At 41.3% G+C, this 24038-nt stretch overlaps 1 protein-coding gene across 1 annotated transcript in view; it reads left to right on the top strand.

Moving 5' to 3' along the window:
• TTC29 (tetratricopeptide repeat domain 29) overlaps nt 1–16899 on the top strand; it is a gene marked incomplete at both ends in the record, with an annotated part of 120005 nt that extends 103106 nt beyond the window's left edge. Inside the window, 3 exons of the mRNA XM_079534650.1 lie at nt 15572–15667; nt 16051–16130; nt 16831–16899. Coding sequence (XP_079390776.1) covers nt 15572–15667; nt 16051–16130; nt 16831–16899 — 245 coding nt within the window. The remainder of the gene's footprint in view (nt 1–15571; nt 15668–16050; nt 16131–16830) is intronic.
• Nucleotides 16900–24038: the final 7139 nt, after the last annotated feature.

Raw genomic sequence — 24038 nt, 5'->3', positions numbered from 1 at the left:
ATATCAGTCCATCTATTCTTACCTTTATTTACTACTTTTAACCAGTTATTAACCCAGAGTAAATATCTGATGCATTTTGGGAGTCTAATTGGCCAGATAATATTCAGCCAAATCATCATTCGTTCCTCAGAAGAAAAATAACCTCATGAGACCTTTACAAAACTAATCTTGATATCTTATAACATTTTTAATCACCTATCTATCCTTAAAATCACCTATCTATCCTTAAATACGTTACTATAGATGAAGCTAATATGTCTCGTATGGGTTTTTGATTTTTACTGGTCCCTCCTCCCACAGAATATTCTTGATTTTCATTGACATTTAGTTCAGCACTTTGTATTATGCTGGTATAGAGGCTAATATAAGTAATACCTATGTTTGTGTCCTTTAAACCTTTTAAGCAAATGCCATTTTATTTCCAGATTAATTTCTCAGTTTGCTCTCACACACTTCCACTGAGATGTCAGTCTGAAACTGTTTCTCTCATGCTTATCTAGAAAACAGAGATACTGATAGAGATCTCTGCTGGAGATCTTTCTTAATAAATACAATCCTAAGAATGCATTTAGCCTTTCTGCTGTTATCTTTCATTATTTAAGTACTCCTTCTGTCTTTTTTTTTTTTTATACCAGGAAAAAATATTTAAAAGAAGCATGCAGATATACTTATTCCACCCATTGCATTCTAAGAACACAAATAGCAATGGGAATAAATGCAGGCTCTGGAGATGTGATGCCTGAAATCTGCTCTTTTTTGTCTTCATAAAATGAGGCAATGGATCAAGTCATTATGCCAACATCCTGATATCGTTCAGCTTTTATATTTTGGAAAATTGTCTCCAGTATCTGGGTAATGTGAAAGTTAACATTAAAGTTAAGGTTAGAACAGGGTAGTCATTGGGTATTTGTAGGCACAGTGATAGTGTCACACTGATGTTCTTAGACTGTAACAGGGAACAGGCTTCTGTATCAGTGGCAAATGAGGATAGAGAGCAATTGCTCAACAGCCGTGTTTGTCTGTGCTATCCAAGGGGATTTCTGATAAGCAAGTGAGAATACAGAGGCTCCATTTCTGCTTTCAATTAAGAGCTGTATGTTGGAGACTTCTGTGGCTTCTTAAGCGTTGGAAGTCCAGGGGAAGCCTTCACAGTAATAAGTGACGGAGTACATCCTTACGTGGTAACTAAAATATATTGTGACTTATTGTTTCTTCATTATTTGGCCTTATTCATTTCTTGTTTGGAAGAAAAAAATGCTCTGTTCTTCATTACCATTTCCACACTTTCTTCCTTCATTCTTTTGTTCACATTTTTGCTGTCTTCAGGGTTTTCTTCCATCGTTTTTCTGCATTTCTTTCCTCAGAGGGGCTTGAGTCTTCATTCCCTGTCCTTTTCTCACAGCTGCAGCTAAATAATCAGAGTCAAAGTTAGTCCTGATAACAAAATGTTGTTCTTTGGATACAGAGATAACGTCCTAATCAAATTAGGATAGGAAGAAGCAGGTTGCTCTTCAAAAAACGTTGCTTTATGTTGTCTGCCAACTTAGGCAAGTACTATTGAATTAGTTATTGATTAGCCAGTGGAGGAAAAATTTGAACCTCTTTGAGAAAACGAATAGAGAAAATTGTTCAGAGGCGCTATCCTCGAAGAGGAGTGTAGTATGGTGAAACCATGGAAACCATCAGTGGTCAAAGAAGGAAAGATTTGAGTCTTCTCCTTGGTCACCCAAAAAGAGGCAAGGAAGATTTTGAAAGAAATTACAAATTCAGTTTGTGATCCTTCAATCACTTTTTTTGGTTGGTTATATGATCTGCTGTTTGTAAAGGAGTCCCAGAATACCCCCGGTGTGTTTTGAAAACTTCAGAAGATGTGTCACATCCTCTGCGGCATGTTGAGATGTAACCTTGGATGATATTACATAACCTTTTGTGTTGGTTAAGACTGGGTCTGAAGCTATAAGGTATCTTTGCTCTCAAGTTGGTAAAGTAGCACTATAACGCAATAATTACAAATATAAAAATAAAGAAGTGAACCAACCAGAGCGACATCCCTTTAAGCTTGCTGCTGTAAGTTCTGCACGCGAAGAAATATAGTGTCCCTTCCAAATCACACCATGATTAGCAGAAATGGTTGGTTGTGTGTATACACGTGTGATTGTGAGCACCTCCGGACACACTAATGAATAAAGGCCAAGTTAGAAGGCCTTTTCAAATTAAAGGATTATGATGATGTGAATAGATGTTTGTGAGCTGGTCACTGGTAGATGTAGGCCAGGTAGTAACATCTTGAAAAACTTCTGAAATAAAACATTAAATAAACTTTTGCTAAGGTAGGACTTCAATACTTGGATACAAATTTAAGTTCACAAACTTTAAAATAATATCTCAAGCATTTCTTGATGCCTAATTCAGTTTTGGGAGATAAGCTTATTACTCCCTTCATCACTCCCTTTTATTTAAGATACTGAGTTCTCTCTTAACAGCATCGTCGTCATTAACCTTCTGGGGTAAGGTCTTTTCATATGACACTGGTCTTTCACATTGGATGGAATTCTTGCTTCAAATATCCGCAAACCGTATAGATAGTATACAGTAGTCGTGTTTTTTCAAAAGATTTCTCACATTATTCTCACTGTGAAATAGGATGACGCTTCATCTTTGAAGAAATTGCAATGGAAGTTCTACCATCTTTGCACTCTATAGTCTGTTTTAAGCCAGCTGAGGTTCTTGGTGTGTTTGTTTGGTTTTTTTTCTTCCTTGTTTGTTAGTTTGTTTTTTAAATAACATCTTTAGGAGTGAAGTTTAGCTGTAATATTAGTATAGATGGGGAGAGACAGAACCCTTAGTGGTGAGTGCAGTGTAAAAATCTTGACCCAAATTTTCATAGAGACTATCCAGATGTAGAGACAACGTTTTCTTGAATTTACTGTGTCAGAGATACCATTAATAGGCCATCCAGTGATTAATGAAGTAACTTGCAAAATTCTGCAGTCAAGACTGAGCCCACATCTCAATGACTGTTTGGCAGTGATGCGGCACACACTAATTTGTTTGTTTCTTTGATTTGGTTGGATAGGTATTTCCTTAGAAAACATATTACTTCTAAAATAATTAATTAGTATTGTCTTAATTGTGTGATTGACCATAAACAGATTCTGATCGATAAATATAAATCTCCCATATCTCATAATTCAAGCTTCTCTATTAATGTTATTTTTGAAATGCCAGTACCTGCAGTCCATATTTGTAAATCTTTTCTTTGTTTTTGGAATTAAACTTCAGAGTAAGTTATAATAAAATCCTCTGTTTTGTTACAGCATTACTTAAAAACTCCCAGGGAACTGAGCTTTAAATATTGTTCTCTGTAACATGTTTTCCCTGTGAGACAGGAAAATCAATTTCATACAAAACCTTTCCATATAATAACTAATAGTGAAGTTGTTCTTTATTGGGTTGGTTTTGTTTTGGTTTTGTTTTGTTTTGTTTTGTTTTGTTTTTGCCACTGCTAACAGTAATGTGAATGTAAATATATATAAAAAGATGTGCATGAGAAGTCTATCCTTATTAAAAACCTGAATTTAGTTAGTGTTCTTTAAGCTGTCATTGTCCTGGAAGAAAGCAGAAATCTTCTCCTTTCTGAATTTCCCATAGGTATCTCAAATAATGAATAGTAAGAAAGACTGCCCAAAATTTAGAAGTGTTGTAGCTGATGTGAAGATGTTGTCTCAATAGGTGTAGTTGTTCTGGCCTGAATCAGGTAACATTACCAATAACGTTATAAATAATGCATCAAAAGAAGGCCTTTAGAATGCCTCAGAGTCTCTTGGTCAGTGCGAGTCACTCGCATATTGCCGGTATTTGATACTATCTAATCTGACCCTTCTTTGTGGCCGCACCCAGATGTTACAGAAGAGTAAAAGCAGAATTAATCCCTGAGGAACATTGCAAATAACAGGGCTGTTGTCAGGATGGTGCTTTTGGGAAAGATTCAGATTGTTCAAGTTTTACTGTTGGCTTACGTGTTACTGTGAACTTCATCCATCTTGTTGAGGTGAGACCATACTGTTGGACAGTGTCAAATGGTGAGGAGTAGTCTAACGAGCAACTTTTCTGCCTGTCTTCTGTGCGCTGGTCAAAGGAAATCGAACCTTGCTGCCTCAAAAGCCATTCGGATTCCGTGCCTTGCATTTAAACTGTTCTACTTTTCTAAGAGTAACTCTGACTAGAAATCCCTTCCGGTAAGCATTTGACTATGCCATCTTATGCAAATTTAAGAAGAGGCTTGGTGGAGATTAGAGATTGGGTTGAAAAGTATACATACGTACATACCTATATATATGTATGATGGGCATCTTTAGTATCAGTCAAAAAATACAAGAGAGCATTCTTTTTTGTTTTTTGTTTTTTTTTTTAAAGAATATTTCTTATTTCCTTTGCCCTCAGGAGGGCTTAATGCCATGCAGAATAAATACCAGTAATAATGGTTAAATTGGCATACATACCACTCAGATGCACAGATGCATATGCAGATTTGGATTTTTATTAGGCAACTGATTATTGTAAAATATATTAGTTGTGTTTCAAACAATTATTAATGAACAATACTCCTGTTAAAACAAATACATAGTTAGAGATCTTAACTGGAACTACAACACTCGAAAAACAGTATTGACTTCGTTTTCTGCTTTTTCGATTGCACAAACTTGTGAGTTGGTTCAAAAATGTTTAATTTAATTACTATTGAAATATAAGTCAGTGACTAAAAAGGACACCTTGTGTAAAAGTGTACTGCAGCTTCCCCTAAAGAAAGAAATATTGGGCTGATGAAAGCAACCCATAGAAAATGTGAAATAACAGCCAAGTGCTGGCATTTTAGGAATGTCTGTTCATAGATGTGCAAGTTTTATTTCACATTGTCCTCGCCCTTCTCAATAATAATGACTGATAGCCTCACTTTGTGATTTCCCAGCTTTTAAGAGTATATTTTTATTTATTTTTTATGACCAACCTTACACTTGTTAAATGTAATTTTTGCTTTATGTAACATAAAAAAAAGAGCACATCTGCAGTATGCTGTCCCATGAATTAACAAGAATGACTGGACATAAGACAGGAAATCCTTTAAAATCATATGTTCACATTAAATATCTGGGCTATCTCAGTAAAGGAGGTCTTATGGGGTCATTTTTGATGCAGTGCAAGTAAACCGTTTTTGCTCTCGTGAAATAGTTTCTTTCAGCTTTATATTGAGCTTGTATAAAGGCACATTACATAAATAAGGGCTTAGTTTGTACATTAGTCTTTTACATCTTGGATTCTTACTAAATCCTTGTTTTTACCATCTTGATGCTTAAGAGAGATTGATTTCTGCTACATATGTTTATAGTGTTTGTTTTGGTATGTCTGGGATTGAAAACAAAATTAACACGCATAATCAATTTTCTTAGAATTAAAAAGGATGCTTGTATACCTTTCCTTACATTCTTTTAGGGGAAAAAAAAAAAAAAAAAAAAAAAAAAGAGAGATGTGATAATAAAGAAATTGATTTGTTCAATCACAGGGTATAAAAACATTAGCCCTGGGAAAGAGCCTTCCTCTAAGAGCTTTAGCTGCCCAGTCTCACTTGTGTGGCACAAAATAATTTGCATTTTTAGAGAAATTTCATGTCTTTTGTGAGCTCTAGTGAAACATGAATAAATTGCTTTCTTTCCTCTTTTCTGATCTTATAAAGCTGAATCCATTAGGGGCTGAGTCAAACACTAATGAAAGAAAGGCAACAACTGAGATGATGGAAACCCTGGATTAGGTTTCTTAGTAGTCCAAGCCCAGCTGTCATGGCCCACGTGTCAAGTTAGTGCTCTTTGGGGAGGCCCAACAGTACACACAGATGTTTTTTTAGCTGCTTTGTTACAACAGGCCTTCCAAGCAGCTAGGAATTAAACAGAGAAGCAAAGATTAAGAATTAAGTAGAGCTACGGCAAGCACCTTGCCAGAGAGCTTTGCAGTCAGGCAAGGAAACTTCTCCAAAGCTGCCAACCCACTGCTGCCTGCTTTGCAGCCTTGTTGTGACCTCCTTGCTCTTCTGTGCACGCTGAAGTGGTGATCTCTGGAGGTGCCTCACTCTGCCCCAGGAAGGGTATGATGGCACAGGCAGGGGGTTCCCAGAACTATAGTAGGTTGGGATCATCTCAAGTACCACGTTCACTTTATTTAGTGTTGCAGAAATGATCTATTACGAAATTTCATTTCATTATGAGAACAGTTACCAGGAGAAATAAATAAATAAATGAGAAAAAATTCCGTGAGAGTCCATCTCAGATCTGTTCCATGGGGAAAAATTCCTTTCTTAAACCTGAGCTGGTGGCCTTGTATGACTTGTATGACACACTCTAGGAAGGCACTTCAAACTGGCAGGAATGGCAAATGAAGTGGTGTCTGCCACTATTTCCACCAATGCCTTTGAGAGCAATCGGGCTGTCAATAAAACCTTTCTCTAAACAGTCTGACTATGGCAGCAAAAGAGAAATAACTGATTCCTCTTCTCCCTTTGCACTGTGATTTTGGGGGAAAGGTCTGGATGAAATTTGTTTGTCTGTCTCTGTTCTCCCTCCACCCATTTTTCCCCACAGCAGCTCTAAGTCTCTGCCATGCAGCCAGCGTCATTCAGTGCTTCTCATCCTGGTCTCACCACTTGTCAGTCAAAGATTGGAGGGGCAGGGTGATATCTTTTACTTTAGGAGAACTTGAGTTTGTCTGGTGGATGTTTCTAAGCTCTGCACTGACATAATTCAGAGTGAATTTGAAGTTACTGAAGTAAAATATTTTTTAAAAAAAGATCTGTTTTGAAACAATCTGGCATTGCTGGCCTAACTGTGCTGACTTCAGGGGTTGTTTAACTTGAGTATCAGGCCCAGAGTAGCCAGAGCATTTATTTTTAACTTCTAGCTTCTACTTACACATTCTTAAAAATCTCTGTGGTTGTATAACTTTCCAGAGTAGCTCACAAGTCTTATACTGACTGCTAATAAAGCAGAAAAATCCATTTCCATTTTTCAGCATAATCTTTTTTTCATGTGAATCTATTTCTCATCAAAAGAACCAGATGGCTGGTCTGAAGGCTGAAGCTCTCTACTTGTCTGTAAGCAGATAAGAAGACAAGCCTTTCAAGTTGGCCCGTGCTATCTGGAAGAACATGGCTATAAATCCAAAAACTAAGAGAGAGAAACCACACACCACTCAACATTGCTTTGACCAACAATTTGTTGGTCCAGCTGTTCCCAGCACCTGGGAAAGAGAATTAGACCTGATCTCACTCTGCTGGTAAAATCAGCAAAGAAAGCTGGTGGGGAAAGTTTTTTGTCCACGGGACACTTTGTGCAACCAGACGTGAGAGATATCTCACATACGTTATATCCACGTTGCCATATATAAATGCAAGGACTCGGCATAAATCTAGACCTTAACTTCTTTAAGTTATAGAGCAGCTTCATTATTTCTTATTTGTGGTACTGTACAGTGATACTGTAGACATGGATACCAGTTGGATTTCATTTGAGCTGGATATTCTGCAGTGATGCTGCAAACAAAGGGCAGCATGAAACTATGACAATGCTCAGCTGCAGAGAAAGCTGTTGCCTTGATGACAGCTGTGTGATTAACATTAAAAAATATCTATGTTGTAGGAGCCTTTTGCAAAAGAGCGTATGAGGGTAATGTGGTAGTTTGATGGATATTTATGGGCAGCACGGGAAGCAGTCTGAAGAATGCCTCCAGAAAAATTCAGAAAGTAGGCAAAGTAGTGGGCTGAAGTAGAAGGAAGGGAGAGGGGCCTTGTCTTCTCAGTAGCTTCCTAGCAGCACATTTCTGCCTGGGTGGTAGCCAAGGCTTCCACAACGAGTAGCTGTTGTACACCTTTCTGAGGGCATCCTCAGAATAACGGAGAATTCGTGGAAAAGCGATTCAGTTCAATTATTTCTACCCTTGTATGCATTGATCTGCACCAAGAACATTGTACGCTTAGTGGTTGCCTTCACCTACGTGGGGGTTTCTGCTTACATGAAGGTAGAGAGACACTTTTTTAAGAGAGAAGTAGGAGCACTTTGTGTCAGTCTTAGAGGAGGACTTAAGCTGTTGCAGGGAATGATGTTATCTGCAGAAAACTCCAGTAACAAGAAAATGGATACTTCCATAAGGGAATTTGTATCTTCTTTTAAAAAACATACCCATCCGGATGCTTCCCCTACTTTTCCTCAGCCTGAGAGGATGTGCTCGTGCCTAAGATGAGTTAGTGTATGTAAAGCTGAAACCAAATAGGGAGAAAAAAAGTGTCCCTGGCATCCTCACTTTTTCTATAGCAGATGCATTACTAGATTTTCTCTGCTTCACTGGCTTCATGTTTCTGTACCCAAAAGATATCTTTGGTCAAGCTCTTAGAGGACAGTTTCTCATGGAGATAGAGAGGGGAAAAAAAAAAAAAAGTGTTTTATTGAGGCCTCAAATGGTAAAGAGTTCGTGAGCCACTAGGCAGAGCAGTCACTGGTGTGCTGAAATGAAGTCTCAGCCATTAAAAAGTACTCTTACATATAGTTGTAGAAGAGTAGGTAATCCTTCAGAGGCAGCACCAAACTAGAATGTAAAGAAAGAGATCTGCAGAACAAGAGATCCTCAGCAAGATTACATGCAGCACTCATGTCAAAATACAGAGGTAAGGTGAAAAAGAACTAAAATCTTAGATAGCTCTAATCAGAGACATTCAGAACTGTATTTGAACTTCAGTATGCTAATGACAAATAATTAAGCAGGAGGAAGTGTTTAAGTAATCTTTTGCCTCCCTTTGGGAGCCTGAATTTCAGAGAAAGGGGTGCTAGGTGCTCTCTGATAGCCAGATCCTTTGAAGATGCATCAAGCTGCATATTCAGAAATAAATATCACACACTACCAGTGATTTAAACACTGAGCCTGTTTTGCTCAGTGGATAGAAGATGGTGTTTACAAAATGCACAGCAATGAACTGTCCTGCTACCTTGTCTTGCAGTTTTAATTGGCCTTTGAAACAAGTGTGTGGGGGAAGGCAGTGAGAATTTCTCAGTGTACTGAACTTGGGTGACTTCATCTTAGAGTCATTGCTGTGTCTGAAATCTATGTTGAATTGTATTTTACTCATTTAAGGAGTACCTGTTGAACGTTGCTTTTCTTTAAAATGAACTTTGCAGTGGTAATTCTGCGTAAATACTGAACACAAATAGACTTCCTTTGTTATAACTGTTGTATTGTCTAAAACATCAGTCCGCTAACCTTTTCTTTGCCTTTTGCAGTGAGAGTAGATTTAATTCATAACTCTGAAGATGTGTGTTACAATGTCTGTGTGTATATCAAGATGTGCGCATTTTTGTAAAAAGGAATATCTTAAAAAAAAAAAAAAAAAAAAACTGGCAGAAATTCTACATTTTTCAAAATACCGCTTCTGCAAGCAAGATAAGGATTAAGTTTCATAAGGAGTTCTGAGTGGCTTTTGGACTCTCACTTTGGTGGTGGCTCACTATTCTCAGCAGAGATCGAAGTAGTGGCAGTGTTTTTATGCTACCTTTATGTTCTTCCCTCGCCAGCTCCTCAGCACAGGCAGGGCTCGGTTGGCATCTACCACAAGACCGAGGGCCTTCACTTTGCTCAGAGCTTTGTTGTCTCAGGGAGTTCTCCCAGGGCTTATCCTGTCTTTAGGAGAGAGCAAGTGGGTTCCAGCTGTGATCTTGATTCTACTTCTGGGTGAGAGGTGAAAGAAAAGAAGTCCTTCTCTTGGTCTTCCAGAAAATCTCCTTGGCACTGTGGAAACTTTGTTTAACCAGCTGGACAGACTTTCACCCTGCTTTGAAAACTTTGCCTTGGACTGAGAAGGCTTAAACATTGTAAATCTGAAACAGCTTCCTTAATTTCTCCCAAATTTGGTCTGGAATGTAGCCAAAGGCGAGATGCTGTATTGAAATTTAAGCTCGTAGTTTGGATTTCATATAAAATTTGCAAATTTGGTAAAGACTACTAACTAGAGATTGGCAGCTATTTTTCTGAGAGTTCTTCATTTCAAGTGATCGTCTCTCTGGCACTTTTCCGAAGATGATTTTTCTCTGTCATCCTAATTTCTACTTACCTCTAACATCCATATAGGAAAAATACGCTGTCTTATTTTGGCTTTAAGAAAATACATTTCTGATGGCCTACAAGTAAAAAATCTGACATGCTAGAGTTGTTATTTAAAGTTTATACTCAACAAATGGTTTGTGAAGAAGATGCCGCTATGTTGTATTCCCGCATAAGAGAAAGCGTAACCTGTCTGAGGATGACTGAATATAAGGAAGTAAGTGACAGAATGTATTAGGTGGGGAAAAAAAATCACATTCCCACTTAAATTTCTTATCCAAACCATAAAAATCCCTCCCTTAGGTTGCCATAGTCTAAGTAGACTCTTTAAAATAGCCTACAATAAATTCTGCTTCTCATTCTTAAACTACCCATCTATAAAGCCTTTTTTTTTCCAGAAAAACCCACCTGTTCAATATGCTTCCTGTAGTTCATTCAAAGCTCTCATTTGTACTCATAAAGATTCATTCATTGCTGTAAATAATGCATATGGTCTGCTAAAAGAGGACCAACTCTAGCTTTTACAATCTCAATTAAACAACTTTGTCTGATAAAAGAAGCGGTCTCATTCCTAGCTGGGTCATAAGCCCTAAGGGTCTTGTTTGCATGCCTTTATTTATCTTTGCCAAGCTGTCCTGCAAGGATCTGAAAGCCAAGTGAACCAAGCTGACTACATTTTTTCTCTGTATGTGCCTACTCGCAAAGGCTGATGCTAGCACAGGCACAATTGTACTGAAGCAAAAGCGCATCCCTGAACTTAATCTAAAATGCAATTGGATGATCTGTCCTTTTCCCAGTCCCACCTTCTAACCTTTCTAATCCAGAGAGCTCATCTCTCTTACACGTGGCTCTTACAAATGCCTGTGATTAATAATGACTGTGATTCATTAGCCTGTGCTGTTTGCGTTGTTTCCCCGGTGGGAGCATTTACTGTCTAGGGATAGCCCATGATTACTCTGCCTTGTGGAACAGTAAGATGCTTTCAATCTAATGCGCTGTCCATGTTTTAGCATAAAATAATATTAAGGCATCCACATAATGGAACTGTCTGAAGATTCATTTTATTAAGCAGTGAAAGAGAATGTGTGTGTGCGCTTGTATGTGCAAGGGAAACATCATCAGCAAATCTCTTTCAACAGAAATGTAATTTCAGTAGATGTTTCACTTAAAGACACAGCTATATGGAGGTGAAGTTCTTTGGATCTGAGGCTGAAAAATACTTTATAGCCAACATCTAATTTGGCACAATTAGCTTACTCGAATCACACACGGCCTATTCAAAATAGGGAAAAAAAAAAAAAGGAAACAGAGGTAGAATTATTGTATGTATTCCATTTTGCACATTTTTATTTTAAATGCAATCTACTTTCAAGTACAAAGCTGCAGTGCTCTTAAAAGATTACTATTTCAAGTTGCTTCACATACCTTAACAGAGCATGTAACCTTTTTGCATTATATGATCAACTTTTTGACAGTGCAGGGCCAGCACAGCTAATGGAATAATAGCCTGCAGGGTCCAGCTAAATGATATACGAATATAATCAACCTTTGTGATGACTATTCAAAAGTAATCCCTTTAGCTTTCAACTGCAACATATAATTCAACCAGGCGAGGCCATATGAAGAAAATCTCTGCAGACTCCACTGATACAATATGGCCTTCATATCCCCACAGTGTGTTTGCTGCTCACAGTGAGTTTTAAATTTAAGGTAATGGCTACTGTATATTCATGTGAGCATAGAACAATACCTTTGATTTGTTGGAGAAATGTAGCATTAGCTACCAAGGGCCCTATTCAGTAAATTTTGACACAACCCTTATATATGGTTTACTGCTTATGCTAAATGGAATATGCCTGATAAATATGCTTTGCATGCCCAAATTGTACAAATTCATTAATCTTTATATTCATAAAACCGCCGAGAACAACTGCCTTCCTTTCAAGTAAACCTAGTCAGCATGAGTGGCTAAACATGTGGGCCCAGACAGCTCTTAAAACAACCATTGCATCACTCTCGGCTTAGCGAGACAGAAAAAATAGGAAAACCTTCCACAAGGCTGGGACTTGCCTATGTTGTTGGCTGTCATATTATTTGCTCCTGCAGCTTTATTCCTACCTCATTACATCATACTACAGATTATATAACTGAAAACAGCTGCATGACCTTTAAAAATGCAAGTAATTTTTTAATGACAATAATGGATCGTTGCTCATCACTTGCATTACGCTGGCATGATAATGTACCATAGCCATCAAATCACAACTAAGGTATAATGGGTATGGTGAAATTTTCTTTCTCTCTTTCCCTTCTGGGACAAAAATACAGGGTTAGGTAATAGTGACCCTGAATACGTGGCATGCACTGTATCAAAGCAAAAGAGATGTAACAAAAACACTGTATTGCTTCAAATGACTTCTCTTGCTTATACAAAATAGTAAAAGTTCGCTCACATCAACAGCAAATGTTTTGTTGCATGCATACCTACCTAAATATATATGTAGAAAACACGTTGCTGAGTTTTGAGGCATTGTATTTTAATATTTTACGTTACTTGAGCTACAGGGGATAAGCAGGGCAGGACATAGACTTTCTCCTGTTTGTATGCAATGTCACTTGCACTCACAGCCATTAGGAATCCTTGGCACACTGCAGCAAGGAGTTCCATCAATGTGTCGACCATGCACAAGGAACTCTTACTCTGTCTCCAAGCCCACCAGCTGCTGTTTTTGTCATATCTTACTTCATTCTTTTTTTGGAAGAGGTGGTGAAAAATGGTTTCCGCATCACCTTCTGCATGTTACTCTCATTCTTGCTTTTCTTGTCGTCTCCTCAGAATGTTGCCTTTCTCTTTTTTCAAAGAATTTTCAGCTCACATCATCAGTTTGTGGAGCTTTTCAGTAGAGTTCTGGTTTTGAGTGTTTTCTCATCTCATGAGCAACGCAGGTGTTGTCCATTTTCTTTATAAGCTTTTGAGATTACGTTGCCTAAAATGTCCTGTCCTCTAAGTCGTTGATCATTGTAGCTTAAGTCTTTGTAGCTGTGGCTTTTATTATTTTCTGTGACTTCTCACTAATTATATTCTGAAAAGGACTTAAGGTTCTGCTTAGCTGTTCTCCTAGGAACGTAATGAAACAACAAGGGTTTCAGAAGTATAGCAGTCTCTACATGGACACATGTAAACAGCAAAAACAACAGAGATGCCAATTCTGGCTACACTAAAGATTTGGCCAGACAATTTTAATTCTGTTTTATCAACAGCACTGATAGTGTGTCAAGAACATCCCATTATGATTAATTATATCTACGTACTATTAATACATGTTAATGTTTATCTCTGCATTTTTCTCAGCACAAAGAGATAGAAGGAGAATGCTTGATGATGTGATATGTGGTGGTATACATGTATTACCATTATGAATATGGGATGTTTTTATTGTCCCCAAATAGCAGAAAACTGCAAAGAAAACATTTATGTCTCAGTATTCCGTCAGTTATCCTTGATGTGCTTCATATTTGCTGGGAGGGTAGAACTGTTAATCAGGCAGTAACAGTTTGGGGTCCAAGCGCAGAGGCAAAAGGCCAAAGGGTGAGTGAGAATAACAATTTATGCTATAATTCCCCATCTATCACGTGCACCTCTCCACTGTTTGTATGTGTCCATTTATGGAAGGTGCATCACTGTTAGAGACACACTTTCATGTGTATTTCATTATGAATACGACGTCTATCCTGTACACATGTAATCACATTTTTGGTTTAAGTTACCCACCACTCTTGCACCAGTCTTTCATGGTTGAGATACAGAGATCCTTGAATTCAGTTAGAGTTGGTTGGTTGATGAATTCGATGCAGTTGGATTGGATTTTGGTGTTTTGTTGGATTTTGTTTTCCACATATTACGCTGGCAAAAGTATTTCCATTGATGTACTTCAGGAGTGGTTTCAGAAAATGTTACCTAAATAACTACGTGGTTAAATACTGAGTGAACCTCTAAGGTATTGCCCTGGTACAAAATGAGATTTTGTTTGATAACTTACGCTAATTCTCAGATGTTCTTCATACATGTATTTATCCCATTCTTATTTGCATACAAGGAGGGGTGAAGTTGGAGTTAAAAATTATGCATAATAAAAGCCCATGATATGATGAAATAGAAACTTTGTTGAGTTTTGAGGCATAGTTTACATCTGTTCCAATCTTTGCATTGAACGTTGCTTTTTATCTCCACTGCGACAGTGTAAGTATTTTGGAAATGAATTAATTTAGGCTGCTATGTAGGAACCACTGGCTGTTAAGGCAGAGTCCAGTTTTAGACACTACACTGCAGAAAGGTAGTGACAAATACAAAGGATCCAGCTAAGGATAGTACAGAGGTTAGAAGGCAGATATTCAGGAGACTGCATTTGCTTATCCCTTAAAAAGAAAAAAAATATATTGTTATTATTATTAGAGGAAGGAAAATAGTCCTTAAATCAATAATAAGGTGTTGTGAAAGAGAACAGTGTTTCTTTTTCCTTCACGTCTATCAAAAGTAGAACAAGAAGAGAGATCAGCTTTATTTGCAATAAATATTTCTCATCTGTATTAGGGAAGAAACTGAGCTATAACACTGTGAAGCACTGAAACAGAGAGATTCAAAACGTTGTGAAAGGGCCTTCATCCGTAGGCTTTCTTGAACGAATTCGATGAATACGTGTCAGTTATGGACTAGATATTCGTGCACTGTCTTTGTTTCAGGATGTGAACCCATCAGTAGTTCCCCAAACAGGAACCAGTCCCCCTGGAACGGCGTGGCTGTAACTAAGCAGAGGGAGGCGTGTTGCTGGGGGTCTCTGGGAACAAGGCAGAAAGCTCAGCCCAGAGGTGGGAGTTCGGTGCAGAAATGGAGCAAGGGCTGAGGATCACAGGCCGTGGGATCAAGGGAAGCATCTGGCTGGCAGTAATGGTGGAGTCAAGCAATTGCCTTGCAGCCAGCTGCTGTTTTGACCATGTCCCATTAGGAGTACACTGCTTAGATATGGCAGCCTTTCTTATCCAAACTCCTCACCCTGTTCTGCCTTCTGCACTGTTCACTTTTGCCCTAGACAGTCCTCTGGCTGCCATGCTGCCTTTCAGCGCTGTTCTTGATGTCACCCCCCAGATACATCTTGGTTGTTGGCTCTCCAGGTGTTCCCACCTGGACGTGTTCCACAAAACCAGCCCTTCTCTGAAAGCCAATGCTCTGGAGCGCCGGAAGAAAAGAAGTTCCCATCAGTTATGTGATTCAAAGTCTGTATTTTACGTGGCTCTCCTCACTTGCTGTCTAGGATTACCCTCTCCTGTGACTTTGTACTCGGTTACATATTTTTGAAATAAACTTTCTAAGCAACTACTGTTAATAGGAATGTTGTGAGCCTGAAACACTGACATACTTTCGTTTCTTTGTTTTTAATAACAGAGCTCGATACAGAAACAAGCCCATGTGAGCCTCCTCCAGAAACTAGCCCCGGTGAATCTCTTCCAGAGACACAAATTCCAGATCATTCCTGGTACGGTATTTGCTCCTTAATCCATGTTCTTTTTGACAATATCGTGATTTTTCACAAAATGTCATTGCTATCAACATTTAACTGGGTTTTGGCAGTAACTGCACATCAACTGTTGTACTGTGTCTAAATAACAATATTTTTCCTGCTTGTAAGTAAACAAATTCGTGTTTCCATCACTCTGTTTTTCTTATTTTTTACTGTTTTCCCCAGTTTTAGAATTCAATTGCTTTTGATCATGTAGTTGCTTTTAATTTGCAGAAATAAGTCTTTGAGACGGAAGAAAATCTGTTAACTAGATGCTGAAGTCAGATATAAAATAGGTAGGTATCAAGAAGCATGCATAAACTTACAACACTTTCTCTTTGTTATTTCTTGTTTTTCATTGTAGAAAACACCTGCTTACTTACAGCGAAGCTGATAGATGAACGTCGTGAGTTCAGGAAGATCTCTGGAAACTCAGGCAACAAAGTAAGAACATTGGTGGAAGTTTTGTTGTTTAAGTAAGAGCACATTGTATAAATATATGTTAGCTCTAAGTCCCTAAACGACCGATGTCATATGTGTGGCTCCATGTCTGTATAAAAAATAGCTACTGTCACTGAAATAAATGTGAAAGGAAAGAGTAAGGTAGAGCAGTGTGCTTATTGTTTGTGTCACTTACTGTCTTTCAGAGTGTTAACATACCAGGCATCCTATATGCTTGAGAACCCAAGGTTCTCAGTATGCCGGAAGATCACTTTCTAGATGTCTGGATATCTTCTTTTAATCACGAATTATTGCCCCATTCAGATGAAATAGACTCGAACCTTGATGCCTTATCAATGGAGCTTCCTATAATTTTTAGCACCTGTGCTTAACGATTGTGGCTCAACCATGACCTGAATAGAATAGGCAACAGGTTCCACTAGTGACCCACAGAAGTCTGACTCCCATGGTCTTCACAGGTGTCAGAGGTATTTCTCAGCTGCTGTCACTGTTAGCCACAAGAGCAGTGAAGGGACAGAAGGTGGTGGCTATTGCCTTGCAAAGTTCATGGCAAAGCAGACTTTGGAACCTGCAGATTTTATTTAGGAAAACTGGTTCAAGCTTTTGTAATTTCACATATTAGAAAACCTGTTCTTTGAAACTTTATAAAAACGAATAATTGACCTCTCCTGTCTTTAAACAGAGGTTTCCAGAGTCAGAGTTTGAAGCAAGCTCCATTGGATCTGTAGTCATTTTCTGTGATGGTCTTTAAGTAAGCAATAGCTTTTGCCTAGTAATAACTCAATTCATTGGTTTTCTTCAGCGTTGCAATCTGAGTAACTGGTTGACATGTGACAAAAGGGTTTTGCCTCTAAAGGAGTGGGGAAAAATATACCATTATCTAGCTCACATTAGACCATTTTTGATCGATGGAAGCATAAATACCTAGTTATAATTTTATTCTTTTACTTAGAGGTCTTCATTGCCTAAATACCAGGCTTATTACAAGTTTTCATTTAGAATGTTTTCAGAAGGCTGAGAATTTGTATAGGAATTTTCCTACATACCTACGCACATGTATAAACATACAAATATGCTTAGTCAGTGTTTAAAAAAATGAAACAATTGAGGCAAGGAAGGAAAACAGGACCATGAAATAAACATAAACAGTAGCAGTATACAGTTTAGTCATTATATTTTGATCCTATTGATTAAAAAAAAACAAAAAACAAAAAACAGAAAAAAAAAAAGAACCCACACAGAGACTGGAAATAACATCTGAGAGCCACATTAATCTGTAAACTTTTCTAGTCATAAAAGGGCTGCTTTAAGAGGCTACTAATTTTAGAAATTAGTAATTTCTTTTATGATAAAGTTGCTAGAAAAAAATGAGGTATGTGAATTTATCATTGATAGTGGAAAAAATATACATATAAATTCTCTTAAGAAAAGTTGACATTCTAGAAAAGCTGCTTATCAGTTTTTCAAGGACAAGTTTCTAAATTCTTATGTTTCAGACCTCATGTACATTTTTACAACTGAACGTTGTTTGTACATGTCCCAGACACTAGTTATGCAGCTCTATTAAACAGCATCTAATCGTCACTGAACTTCTCTAATCTCAACTCACTGCTCAGTGATAACTTGTATACACTTGTGAGGAAATGGTTACAGAATTCATCCTCTAAATTCTAGAGCATTAGCTCTCCCATACTTCATAAGAAGTCCTGTTAGTCGTAAAGCTTTTAATTAAAGTAAGGGGACATCTACCATCCTGTAGTGATGCAACAGCAAGCTTGTTCTCCTGAGCCAGGATGCTCCAGCAGAAATGTTTATTGAGCTGTATAACCCTGCTTAGGAACCCTTCCCAGGAACTTTGTCTGACAAGTGGCTGTCTGGGCAGCATGTGGCCATTCTGCTCCTTGCCGACTGAATCAAAACAAAGACTTGCCAAATGTATTGTAGCAGATCAGTCTCTGAACTGTTCTGAAGCAGTAATGTTGATGCATTTAAAATCCGTGTAATGAGGTATGGTTTCTGAGACCTGGAAATGAAGGCTGCTTTTGGATTTGGATTTTGGTAGGTTTCACTGTGCGTGTATCTGATGGCATTGGCTAGTGATTCCTAGCAGAGGGAAAGGTTGTCCTCAGGAAGGATTGTGTTAATAATTATGAAAAGCGTGTTTTCTGACCATTAATAAGGTATATCTTGAAGTATTCTTTTTCCAAAACAGTGTCTTGTTTGATAGTGTATCTCTATAATACCTGTATGTTTTTCACACTTATGCCCCTGGGCGAATAGAATTTATGTGCTGCTTCTTGAAGGCAAATAAAACATGTTAATGAATATTTCCATGTCTGAGTCCTCTTTTGACACAGATGTGTCAGACAGCCTTGAGACTAGAGCAGTTTCCAGGCACGGCTGATCCGGGTGAGACCTAAGCACAGCAAGTCCCTACCTGAAGACTCTGGTAGGTGGTGTGAGTGTGCAGCCCTGGAAGAATCGCTCCATTCTTTGTAGTCAGACAGAGGGGAAAAAGTCTGAAGTTCTAGCAGCCATCCAGTCTCCATGACAGCTCTGTAGTTGGCCATCTGCAGTACGGGGAGACAGAAAGACAGCAAAAAACAGATCTTCAGCAGCATGTGGAAGACCCAGGATCTGGCCTGGGGACTTGCCGCTCTTCGGAGGGGAGCAACAACAGCTCCTGGCTCCCGCTCAGCTTTGAACTGAGAGGTAGGCTTTGTCCCTGGGAGGTAGCTTCTTGAAATACCAGCCTTCATGACTGAACAATCTCATATGGAGAGGTACAGCATCTCTGAAAGGCTGCTACCCCCAGCACTGACCTATTCTGTCGCAGAGCATTGCAGCCCCGTCTTCCTGAGGGACTTGAGAACGCATTGCTCCATCTGGCCGCAGGATCTCTGTTGGCAATTGGATTACTTGAATCTGGACTTAGCTATGTTTCTAAAAACATCCTGCAGGAGCTCTCCCCAAAGCACAGTGTCTGCTGTTATTTTCTCCTGTTCTCTTTCCTAAGAGCTCTCTGCCTCCCGGCTCCTCAGCACAGCTGAATCAGGAAATCAGCTGCTCACTTTCCACACGACATCACTGTGTGCTCTCTGGGCAGGTCAGCTGGTGCCGTGCTCACAGTGCAGATGAAAAGTGTTTGTGATAAGGGAAGTTCAGGATCACCTGACTTCTGACTCCTGCTCTATCACAGCAGCCCCTTCAACTTTAGCGTTCTGAACTGCAGAGAGCTTTTACATCCACCAAGCCACCATGCTCTCAGTGGAGCTCTGTATTAGATATTTGATGAATGAGAGCTTTTGCATTTACATCGCCCCTTCCAGCCTCTGTTGTGGCAGAGCACTGTCACCAGAGCATTTGCATTTTGCAGTGCGTTTGGCAGAAACGGTTGAACAACTGCCTGAGATGGGGACAGTCGTGCAGAAAGATGCCAGGATTTATGGCACTTTGAATCCTTCCTGTCTTTCTGAAATGCAGCACTAACAGCAGCATCCAGCTGCTGCTGCTGTAGGTGCTGCTGGTTGTAGCCACTCGCCTGATTCAGTTCGTAGGTTTTTTCCTCTTTCTTCCTGTGCTTAGAATCACAGGACTGTGGAACCTGCCTAGAGAATTGCTTTCCGAATCCATCTCTGCCAAAGGAGATAAAAACTAAGCTGAGAGTGTGTCTGAAATAAAAGAATAGAAAGCTAAACAAACATATTTGCAAAAAGCATGCCTTCTTTAGTCACCGCCTGTGTTCTTCCCAAGTCCTTCATCCTGCTGTAGGGAGCTGCTGTGTTTCCATCAGTGAGACGATGCGTTTCCCCCGAAAGCTGCTGGGTTTAATCTCACCATCAGATGATGTGATTCATTTCTGCAGTCCCTGTTGCACATTTCTTAATATCAGACAGGAGTGAAATATCTTCAGGACTGGGAGTGGGAGCTGAGTTGACTCTTTTTTTTCAAAGGAAAAAGATGCTGGAAATATGTCGTGGTCTTCATCAGCTGGGGGAGCAGTGAAAGCAAGGGCAGGCTCCTGAGCTGCATGCAATGAGCCTGTCGGGACTGAAGTGGGCTTCCACCCCCAAGTGACAGCTGTGGCAGGGTGGAAGGGGCCTGGACTCACTGCATGCCTTGTTCCCCATCACAAATTCAGCCTCCCCGTCACAGACCAGATGTTTGTATTCAGGGATTCTGAATTTCTCCCTCTCAGTTATATTCGACACCTACAGCATGCAAGTATTCATAAGCGTTCTGTGAGCCAAGTAAGTTTGTTTTTAGTTTAAAGTGGTTCTGCCATCTCTGGCTGTCCTTTTGCATCCCTGCATAGCGATCACCTATTTCTGGACCAAGTCCCTCCCACACTTTTTTTCTGTTTTGTCATGGCTGGTCAGTAGCCCAATCCTCTCTTCACACTTACTCACATCTGCTACTGCTGCATTTAAAAAAAGACATTTGGGCTGTTGTGTTGCTAGGGAAGGTGAAACTGTTCCATACTGCTGAGAAGGGACACAACTCGCTGGCTGCATGCATATGAGAGGTGGACCTGCTCTGTTTAGCTGTGCTGATTTTCCTAGCTGTTTGCCCACTGGCTTTCAGTTGTAGAAAGCCTTTGGGGATGAATTTGCTCTGCATTAAGTGGGATTTTGGTCTACCTACATTTCTTTGTATCCTTCCTTCGCTGTAATCTCGCATGGTGCCGAATGAAGACTTGGTAGAGCTGAGAAGATCATCTGTGCTGAGCTACTTGTAATTAAGCTTTGCTGCAGGCAACTGATTAGTACAAGTTACATTATGCCCTCAGAAAAATGAAGGCACGGAGCCCAGGATGCCATCGATCCCTGTATAGCAGGGTGCAGCTGAACACCTGCAGGTTCTGCCCTTCAGACACCAGGACCTTCACCGCCAGGTCTGCTTAAGGGGCACGCTCATAGAGCTGAATATCAGCCATAAACCAGTGATGCTCTCATCCAAGATCATGCACAACTGCCTCCCCATTAACTGGAGGGCACCCTGATGTCTCTTTAATAGGGGTTAGCGTTATTTATAGCAATTTACAGGTGCGCTGCTGAAAGACCAAACCGTAAATCACCTCAAATGCTGTTCTGTGATGAAGTGCTTCTACATTATTGAGCAAATTGTCCTAACATAACTGAATGATGCACAACGGAAAAACTCACCACACAGATGCAATATGGAAAAGGCCACAATCCCATGTATTTAGTTTAGATGGGTAATTGCAGCTGATGTGGTCTTTGAGTGATGTGAGGAAAGACGGAGCAGCACCTTCTTCGTGGAAGCTGGAGTTGGCAACAAACCACTCGAATCGTTGTATTGCTCCTTCTTCTTGTCCTTGCAGGTGGGTTTCTTCCTTCAGTGCAGCACACTGTTATGTGCTAAAGGGCTTCCTTCTTTCTTTACCCAACCTGGGACACTACAAGAAAGATATTGAGGCCCTGGAGCTTATCCAGAGGAGGGCAATGAAGTTGTGAAGCATCTTAAGCACAAGCCTTATGAGCAGTGACTGAGGGAGCTGGGATTATTCAGTCTGGAGAAAAGGGGAGGCCTTATCACTCTTTACAACTGCCTGAAAGGAGGTTGTGGTGAAGTGGGGGTTGGCCTCTTCTCCCAGGGTACGGCAATAGGATGAGAGGCAACGGTTTCGTGCTGCACGAGGGGAGGATCCAGCTGGATATTAGGAAACATTTACTCACAGAAAAAGTGGTAAAGCATTGGAACAGGCTGCCCATGGAGGTGGTGGAGTCACTGTCCCCGGAGAGGCTTAAGAAACATGTGGATGTGGTACTGAGGGACATGGTCATGGCATGATGGGGATGGGTTGGTGGTTGGACTAGGTGGTCGTAGTGGTCTTTTCCAACCTTGATGATTTTTTTTTAGATTCTTTGGCAGTTTAAGGACCGGCCAGCACAAAGCACAGAGTCAGTGCCTTTTCCTCTGGTCAGGCTACTTCCCAGCGAGGCTCAGCAGCTGACACCAGCAGCTAGGTCTTGTGGGCAAAGGCAGAGCCCACATGCAAAGGGGAGCTATACGGAAGGTGAGGAAGGGAGAAGGGAGGCCGGGGACAGGATGGAGCGGTCAGTGTTAGTGCTTCTTGCTCAGGGCCTTGTGGTGGGCCCGGGAGTCACACTGAGGGCTGTCGCCATGCATCTCTGTGCCTCCCCAGCATGCATTTGAAACCCAGCTCCATGAAACCAATGGAGCAGAGCGGGAAAGGGCTTAAATAGGAGCACATCCCCGTAGATCGTGTGCAGCAAGGCAGCTGACAGAGGGGCAGACTCCATGTGCATCCCACACAAGGGACGAGGCAGAAAATCACATGCACACCTGCCCCAGGCAAGAGGTTTTATTAATGCTCCATCCTCGGGAAAAGCATCAGTCAGACTTTGTGCCTGATTTGACACCACAGAACCCAGCTAAAAGCCATGAACCCACCGCTGCTCAGCCTTCCTGCTGCAGCCACCTGGGCAGGCTGTGCTATGGCTGGGAGAACTGCCCTTCCTTGGGGCAGGCTGGGACGAGGCGGTGTGTGCTGAGCATATCCCACTGCCTGTGTCCTGGGAGGAAGATTCAGGCACATCATGAGGCTCAGCTTTCTGCAGGTGCTGATGGCAGAATGGACCCCTGCTCCAGTTGCTCTGCTGATGCTTCACTCCAGCTCCTCATCCAACCCCAGCAGCAGCAATTTGATTGCTGGAAGGTGGCCAGCAGCGTGGGCCAGCCTCTTGGCTGCTTTGTGTGCAGCCACACCAAGTGGCACTCTGGTACCGCTGAGAGCCCTTGGCACACTGTATCAAACACACACACATGCTTCAACGAATCAGTCCCTTTCCCGTGCGTTGCCCCTGCTCTTGGAGCCTGCAACTTGAGGGCCCATTGCTGCACACAGCACGTTTTTGTTCCCAGAACCTCATAATGACTGTGTTTTGCAAAAATAAAGAAATAAAGGAGCGAAGGAAAATGTCGGACACTTAAATATGCCACAACAAGTTGAGATCAAAGCGCTCGAGACTAAACGTCTCTGAAACAGGGAGGCAAGGATCGGATTTTACACCTCTAGCCGTCGAAGTGAGCATAACACAGACCTGTGTATTCCATGAGAACATCCGAACAGTTGTCTCCGGGTGAATCCCGATCCCCACATCCCAGCGAGCTCAGCGGGCGCCGGCCCCGGCCCCGCATGTCCGCGGGTCGGCGGTGTGACCGTCTGCAGCACGGGGTCACCGCGGGGAGGAAGGGGCCGGAGCCGGGTGCCCCCGCCCCGCGGCAGCACGCTGGGATAGGCACCCGGTGGCCGCGGGTGGCTTCCCACCGCCTCCCCGTTAATGACGCCCGCCCCTGGCGCTCTCATTACCGCTGTACGGTTCCCGCCCGAGGGCGACGGCGCGGGGCGGGGGGGAGGATCGCGACCGTGCCCATCCGTACCGGAGAGAGGTCGCCGCGCCCGGGCCGGGAGAGCCCCCGCTCCGCCCCGCGCCGTGAGGGGCGCAGCCGCGGGGGGGTGAGGGGGGCCCTGCTGCTGCCGCTCCCCCAGGTTGTCCGCGGCGCTGCTCCTCCGAACTCATCTAAATTACATCAATAACAGAGCGCACTCTTTAATGAGCTCTCGACTTTAAAGACTTGAAGGATATTAACAAGCCGCTTGACAAATGGTGCTTAGAAGCACATTAAAGACGCTGCTAATGGAGCGCATAATGACGGCTAATTTTCGATCAGATATAAATTAGAGCCCCAACAGTTATTTGCCTTAAGGACTTTATGTAAATGATCCCGCTCTGCACAAACGGGGAGGCGAGGCGGTGCCGAACGCAGAGGCCACCGGACGGAGCGCGCAGACTGCGCGTGTCCCGCGCCCCGCGCCCGCTTCTTTCCCGAGCGCGCCCGGCG

The sequence above is a fragment of the Tetrao urogallus genome, assembly GCF_951394365.1.
Source record: "Tetrao urogallus genome assembly, chromosome: 4".
In the NCBI taxonomy this organism is placed as follows: Eukaryota; Metazoa; Chordata; class Aves; order Galliformes; family Phasianidae; genus Tetrao; species Tetrao urogallus.
Note: the sequence above shows the minus strand (reverse complement) of the source record. Positions and strands in the feature narration are given on the sequence as shown.